At 39.1% G+C, this 8304-nt stretch overlaps 1 protein-coding gene across 1 annotated transcript; it reads right to left on the minus strand.

The window, feature by feature from the left end:
• Nucleotides 1-6039: 6039 nt before the first annotated feature.
• Nucleotides 6040-7035, minus strand: LOC117720090 (vomeronasal type-1 receptor 4-like). Its single transcript, XM_034518549.2, has one exon. The coding sequence runs from the start codon at nucleotides 7033-7035 to the stop codon at nucleotides 6040-6042; it is 996 nt and encodes a 331-aa protein (XP_034374440.1).
• Between the last annotated feature and the right edge of the window lie 1269 nt (nucleotides 7036-8304).

Genomic DNA, 8304 nt, shown 5'->3' on the forward strand with positions numbered 1-8304 from the left:
CCAACACTAGGGAATCCAAAGTTTCAGTCACCAAGGCCCTCCACTTCAACTGATGCCTGACAAGGCCACTCTCAACTACCTATACAGGTGGAATCATGAGACCCTCCCTTTGTGTTCTCAGGCTGGAGATTTTAGAGTGGCTACTCCAGCTTGTTTCTTAGGACCATTTGCTTGAAAAAAATTGTTTTCCAGCCTTTTATTCTAATGTAGTGTCTGTCTCTGTCACTAAGTTCAGTTTCCTGTATGCAGCAAAATGCTGGGTTCTGTTTATGTATCCAATTCATTAGCCTATGACTTTTAATTGGGGAATTGAGCTGGACCAGACCTCTGCCTGGTCTGCTATTGTGTGGACCCCGGATCCCGCCCAAGACATTCTGGAGGCTTCATGGATCCCACAGCCAACGTTAGGTAGAAAAACCCACATACTGCCCTAAGCCCATAACTGGGTGCCATGAGCGCTCAGATTCCAGCAGATAGCCCCCACCCGCCCCTGGGGACTAGCACTCCCCTTCTGCCCCTCTCCCAGATCTGAGGCCTGAACCAGACCTCTGCCTGGTCTGCTATTGTGTGGACCCCGGATCCTGCGAAAGACATTATGGAGGCTCCACGGATCCCACAGCCACTGTGAGGTAGGAAGACCCAAATACTGCCCTAAGCCCATAGCTGGGTGCTGTGAGCACTCAGATTTCAGCAGATACCCCCTCCCCACCCCTGCAGACTAGCACTGCCCTTCTGCCCCTCTCCCGGATCTGAGGGCTGGACCAGACCTCTGTCGGCTCTGCTGTTGTGTGGACCCTGGATTCCACCTGACACATACTGGAAGGTCCACTCAACCCAGAGCCACAGAGGAACAACTGAACTCAGAGCGTCAGACAACATATCCTGAGATATCCTAGAGGAGACACTGCACCCAGAACAGCAGACACCTAGGTGGAATGCTATCTTGGAGGCACCATACCCTGAGGCATCCTAGAGATACCACCATAATCAGTGCAGCTGGAAAATATCACAGAGACATCTGGACCTCTAGGAGATCAGACACAAGCGAGATAACTGGAAAGGCAGGCTTCAGTCAGAGCCAGCAAGTACAGGCAGCACTAGAGTTAACCAGATGGCGAAAGGCAAGCGCAAGAATGTAAGCAACACAAACCAAAGTTACATGTCATTATCAGAACCCAGTTCCCCCATCATAGCAAGCCCTGAACACCCCATCACACCAGAAAAGCAGGATTCAGAATTAAAATCACTTCTCATGATGATTATAGAGGAGTTTAAGAAAGACATAAACAGCACTCTCAAAGAACTTAAGGAGAACACTGGTAGACAGATAGAAACCCTTAAAGAGGAAACACAAAAATCCCTTAAGGAATTGCAAGAAAATGCAACCAAACAAGAGAAGGAATTAAACAAAACCATGCAGCATCTAAAAATGGAAGTAGAAACAATAAAGAAATCACAAAGGGAGACCACCCTGGAGATAGAAAACCTAAAAAAATGATCAGGAGTCATAGACACAAGTATCACCAACAGAATTCAAGAGATAGAATAGAGAATCTCATGTGCAGAAGATACCATGGAAAACATTGACACAACTGTCAAAGAAAATGCAAAATACAAAAAGCTACTAACCCAAAATACACAAGAAATCCAAGACACAATGAGAAGGCCAAACCTAAGAATAATAGGTATAGATGAGGGGGAAGATTCCCAAATTAAAGGACCAGTAAGTATCCTCAACAAAATTATAGAGGAAAACTTCCCTAACCTAGAGAAAGAGATGTCCATAAATATACAAGAAGCCTACAGAACTCCAAACAGATTAGACCAGAAAATAAATACTTCCCGCCACATAATAGTCAAAACATCAAATGTACAAAACAAAGAAAAATACTAAAAGCAGTAATGGAAAAAGGCAAAGTAACATATAAAGGCAGACCTATAAGAATTACACCAGACTTCTCAACAGAGACCATAATGAATTTGTAAATTGTTCTTTCTATCTCTATGAAGAATTGATTTGGAATTTTAATGGGTATTGCTTTGAATCTGTAGATTGTTTTTGGCAGGATGGACATTTTTACTAAGTTAATCCTGCCAATCCAGGAGCATGGGAGATCTTTCCATCTTCTGAGATCTTTTTTGATTTCTTTCTTCAGAGACTTGAAGTTCTTGTCACACAGATCTTTCATTTGCTGGGTTAAATTCACTTCAAGATATTTTATCTGTGGCTATTGTGAATTGTGTCATTTCTTTAATTTCTTTCTCTGCCTGTTTATCCTTTGAGTAAAGGAAGGCTACTGATTTGTTTCAGTTGATTTTATACCCAGGCACTTTGCTAAAGTTGTTAATCAGTTTTAGGAGTTCTCTGGTGGAAGTTTTAGGGTCACTTAACTATACTATCATTTCATTTGCAAATAGTGAAATTTTGACTTCTTTCCTTCCTATTTGTATCCCTTTGACTTCCTTTTGTTGTCTAATTGCTCTATCTAGGACTTCCAGTACTATATTATATAGGTAAGGTGAGAGTGGGCAGCCTTGTCTAGTCCCTGATCTTAGTGGGATTGCTTAAGTTTCTCTCCATTTAGTTTGATGTTGGCTACTGACTTGCTGTATATTGCTTTTACTATGTTTAGGTATGTTGAATTCCTCACCTTTCCATGATGTTTAACATGAAAAGATATTGAATGTTTTCAATGATTTCTCAGTGTCTAGTGAGATGACCATGTGTTTTTTTTCTTTGAGTTTATTTATGTAGTGGATTACATTGATGGATTTCCGAATACTGAACCATCCCTTCATTCTTGGGATAAAGACTACTTGATCTTGATGGATAATTGTCTTGATGTCTTGTTGGATTCTGTTTGCGAGAATTTTATGGTTTTGTGGGAATACAGAGGATTAGCTAGGATTTATTGCATAGCCATAACCTATTGGTAGAAATCTGTACAATTATTATCAAGATGAAGATATAATTTCTTAAATTGCACCAATTTGCTTTGAGTACAAATTTTAAGGTTTTCTTTGGTACGAGCTTCTTATTGATATTAAAGTGAGATGAATATTGTTACTCTCATAGGCATTGTACCAGTATAACACATTTAGAAATACAAGGCTTAGACTCAGTCCTTCTTTAACTTTTTTAACAGATTTGAGATGGTTAGCCTGTTAGTGAAGGGACTATAGCAAATTCATGGCTTGGAGTTTATTGTTAGGGTGTTTTCTATATTTCATTTGGCTGAGTGGAGTTAACAGACAACAGTCCAGATTACCTTACATGGATAGTTGGTTTTCAAAACATCAGAAGTCCACAGAATTGACGTTACAAACATTTCTGTATTAATGTTCATTTTGATTAGAGACCTGTCTGCTCCTGACAGCTTCCTATATTGAATTCTAAGAAGAAATTGAGCATCTTTGGAGTTACTCCAGTTGTGGGGAGACAGCCACTAGGCAAGAAATGCCTCTTTCCATCTGCAGACAAATTACTGTCCAGAAAAGGACACACTAGCAGAATAATTGACTGATTTTATCTGCCTAGACAGAGTAATCAGCCCTTAATAATTCTGCAGCACTAAAGTCTGTCAGATGATCCTGGGCCAGAAGGCGGAAGAACAGATGCTCCAATGTCTTGTAGTAGAGGAAGTGTCCAGGTGTTCAGAGGTCTCTATAAATTGGCTAAGGTTTAGAAGCTATGCTTTGTGCTTTTTACAATTATAGTTATCTCAGTCATTCTGGATTTCTGACAGGGTTGAAAACTTATGTTCTCATAGCCAATCCTGGCTATTTACCTTGAGAGAAATGATTTGAGTGGATGGTTTTCAGCTGACATTCATTCTAACGTCAAGGAAAAAGCCATGCTCAGAACTAAGTGTTTTAGTTAGGATAGATGGCAGAGGTTCTGGTTAGTCAACAAAAGGATGGACTGGGTATTAGGACTATCCTGTACCTGACTGGTACAAATAGGCATAATTATGCTCTAAATGTATTTTGAGAGAAAGGTTTTATTTTAACAGGAAGGGTGCTATGTAGGAGGAGCTAAGGTGGGAGGAGTACTGAGAGGAAGAGAAGGAGTAAGAAGAGGAGGAGAAGTAGGAGAAGCTAGGTGATGAGAGAAAGAAAGAGGGGGGAGACAGGGAGGCAGATGTTCACGTATCTTCACCAGTCAAAGATAGTTGATATATCTAGGTTGTGTGGTGGGTTACACCTCTTATTGAGCATTACCAAACTTATAAAGCCTTTGATTAACATTTTTAAAAAAGTGTATAATTGCAAAAAGGAAAAGGTGGCATTGGATAGGGGCTTTCTAAGTGGGAGGGAGGAATGGGGAAAGGGGATGGCATCTGAAGTGTAAATAAAATAGCCAATAAAACTGAAAAAAGAAAAGTATTTAATAAAATATTAATTAATGAAGGACACATTCTGAAGGGACTCCTTTGGACTCAACCCCAACCTCCCCCTTGTGATGACTTGAGCATACTCTCTCATTAATGGGTATGTGTGTGCACCTGCATGACTGTAAATGTTGTTTGGCTGTTTTGTTTGACTGCTGGATAGAGATAACCTGATTGTAGAGATTGGAATTGCCAAGAGGAACCAAATGTCCCTATTCAGCAGAAAGTTGTCTCAAGAGGTCTACACTTCTTTTCTTCTCTTTTTTCTTGAGTACTTGGTATTAGGTGGTTGGGACAGATTGGGGTTTAGTAAGTTTTGGAAGGTGGGTGGATAATAGAACCCAATGAAGTACCCCTAAAGTATTACTAGGGGTAAGGGAATACACAGATCAACAGGGAGAGATCAGTGAAAGAGTAATTTCTTAATCAGTGAACTGAATAAACTACACTTAGAAACTATACTTTGTTTCTTTACTGTGTGTGGGCATGTTCAATCACAGATTGAGGAAGCCAGAATACAGTAAGTAGGAGTTTGTTCTCTCCACTATGTAGGTCCTGAGGCTTGAACTCTGGTAATCAGTTTTAAGTGGCAAATGCTTTACCTGCTGAGCTGTCTTGCTGCCTCTTATACCTGTGTTATGATCAAGACATAGTGCTATAATTTTGTCAGTTTCAATGTTGGTGGAAGTCTGTAAAAAGGCCTCAGTATTAATTTTGTTATTCAGTGTGAATCTATTCATCAATATAGAATATACAGTCTACTGTTTCCTATGCTATTATTTCAAGTTCTTTCACTTTAACTGTCATTAGTATTTTTACCATCAAATTGGAAGTGAAGTGTCAAGTGGGTTGAATATATTTCTCAGTTTGTGGCTGGAGAGAGAAGATCAGCAGGTTAGTGCCCTTGCCAATTTGGCAGTGGTGCAGAGCTTGGTTCTTAGAAACTATATTTATAAGTTTTTCTCTGTTTGTAACTCAATTTCAAGGGGTATGACACCCATTCTTCTTAAGGGCAGGGAACCCACATAAATACATGCACATCCAACACACATAAACAAAATAAATGCTAAAATATTTCTTTGATCACAGGAGTAAGTACTACAAGTCAGATTTTGAGTTTCATCACACTGACAGTATAACCACTCCAGATATTTATCTTGTGTCTCTGCTCACAGACATTTATCTTGTGTCTGTGCTCAGTTACAGGCAGCTGCAAAGGTTAGATGCTTGATTTTGATCTTCTGAGAAAATAATGTTGTGACTGAGGAAGCAACTGACAGACAGGATGACAGCTTTGCCTCCTCATCGTTCTGATACCTGTTGTCTCCTGTCTGATTTGCAGGTGTTACTGATGATTGGAAACACATTTGCACTATGGCCCAGAGGGAAGAGTTTGCCAAGATCTTTCAGGAGAAGGTGTACAGTTTGGATCTTGGTATCCTTCTTGGTCCTGGATGTTAAACCTCTTAATGCTCCTGATCAGGAGCTGCTTCTGTCTGTTTTACTCTTTCTTCTTGATGTATTGAGCAGTAGTGAGTACCATGACTTGTTCATACAAAAGATGTTTAACACATATTTATGGAATAAATATTTTAATGATATTAACAAAGCTGTATTCTGTGTTTAACATTTTTAGTGACTCTGGATTTCAACACCTGAGAAGCACAGAACAAGGATTCTTAGGATCTCTGAAGATCAACAGTAAGGGAGAAATTGTGGGGAAGCCTGCAATCAAAACTTCAGTGACATGCCTTACAAAGAGACGAGAGCCTATAAAAAAGTTGTGAAAGATGATACAAATGAAATTTAGAAGATAAAAGCCAACAAAAGTGACCACCAGCATCAGGATAGTATGGGTTGCTCTGGTCTCAGCTTGGCCTCTGCGGACTTGATTGGGAGTGAGGATATGCTGCATTCGCTGGTGATGTCTGTGGAGGAGAAACACCATGGAGACACTAGTCCAGACCATGATGCTCATGAATGTGGCATCATGGACAAACCTCAAGAAGACAATGCCTACACTGAATCCAGAAGTGGAACAGAACAACTTGTTTTTAGAGTTAGAGTTATTATCTGTAATCTGTGGCCCAGTGACATTAATTGGAATGTAGATGTTATTTAAGACACTGAAGAACCAACAGCTATAACAAGAATAACTTGCCAAATTTGGGACAAATCCTCCGAGTAGAAGTTTACCTCTATTAACAGGAACAACAGTGATAAACTGATGGATACTCAGGACACAGGTGGAACACAAGTTTGTGCTTCTTACAACCAGACGAGTGAAGAATTCCAATTTACATTTGAGGTCAGTTGGATGATATCTTTGAGCAAAAGTCATAATTTTGTTTGGAAATATAGTGAGGAAGAGAATCAGGGCATTGGCCACAGCCATGTGGCTTAAAATCACCTGTGTGGGCCTCTGTTGAGAACCAGTGAAGACTGGAGATACATTATGGAGAAACAGAAAGACATTGGCTACAGTCCCAACTCCAAACTGGCAAAGCAAGAGGATCTGAAGAGTCACTTCCTCAGTGGTTTTCAGGGAGTTATCATGAGCAGATATGGAGAGGGCTTTACTTGGCCCTGCAGTCATGATTAGGTCCTTGGGTTTGTTGTCCTCGGGTTCTGTTCTATTGTCCATATTTACCACTAGATTTGGGATAATTTTGTCTCTTGATAAGTGAGACACTATTTTATCATAATAGAGGAACTTTGCCCGGAGTGCAATGCATGCACAGTAACTCAGAATAAAATTTTATACTCATTGAATTACTTTTCTCTTGAGATAAACTGCACTGCAACTACATCTTTATGGTCACGTAGTTCAATAACCTTTACAATAACACATATTTTTTAACAGACCATGGGCCTTTACATCTGAATAAATACAGGAAAGAGATTAGTATGAGTATGTGATTCCATCATCAGAAGTCAATACAGTAGGAGGGAGGGGAGGCTGCCAATGGGATGTAACTTACTCAATAAAATTACTTAATCAATAGTAAATTAAAGAGTCCATCATCAGATTTTATCAGTTGTATTCAATATTATTAGGAGTGAGAGGAATCTAAAAATGGAATGTACCTTAATTGATTAAATAACTTATTCAATAAAAAGAAAAGAAAAATGAACCATAAAATAATTAATAAAAATTTTTATATTAAAGTAAAATGTGCTGGGCAGTGGTAGCGCAAAACTTTAATCCCAGCACTTTGAAGGCAGAGGCAAGCAGATTTCTGAGTTCTAGAACAGCCTGGTGTACAGAGTGAGCTCCAGGACAGTCAGGGCTACACAGAGAAACCCTGTCTACAAGTCAAAGAGAAAATAAAGTAAAATGTTTGAAATAATGTGTATTTTAATAACATGTATGACTACACATGTTAATCAATAAGGTTTTGTTACTGAATCCAGTTGTAGAAAATTAAGTTTTTGGTTTTGAGAAATGTTTTGTGCTACTGATCCACACAACAAACTACCAAATATTTCTGATAAAGCCACCTGTGTACTGGTTACACAGATAAACATAGGTTTACATATGTATCCTCCATGTGAACAAAGAAAACACTTGTTAGGAAGATTCATTCATTCATAGTTTTCCTGATCTTAATTTTTGTTCTATAAAGTCATGTGTCAGAGTCTTACCTTGAATCATCTCCAGCTTTCCTCCAAAATTATTACTGCTATCACTATTATACTCTTGTAGAGGGATGTTGTTCTGCATTCTACTTGTTATATGTTTTCTAAAGGACCAGAGAACCTCCATTTATCAAAGTTCAACATCTCACATACACATGTCACATAGAATTCTGTTTTCTGCTGAATGTTAATCCAGAAAACATACACTGATTTGAGGTGGAAACAAAATATTAAAGTACTTGAGTTAAACTGCAGTCTTCAAAAATAATGCTTC

This window comes from Arvicanthis niloticus, chromosome 1 (genome assembly GCF_011762505.2).
Source record: "Arvicanthis niloticus isolate mArvNil1 chromosome 1, mArvNil1.pat.X, whole genome shotgun sequence".
NCBI classification, from domain to species: Eukaryota; Metazoa; Chordata; class Mammalia; order Rodentia; family Muridae; genus Arvicanthis; species Arvicanthis niloticus.

What these genes read in the sequence shown, in the direction of transcription:
- LOC117720090 (XM_034518549.2), bottom strand. Translation starts at nt 7,035, where the DNA reads ATGGACAATAGAACAGAACCCGAGGACAACAAACCCAAGGACCTAATC.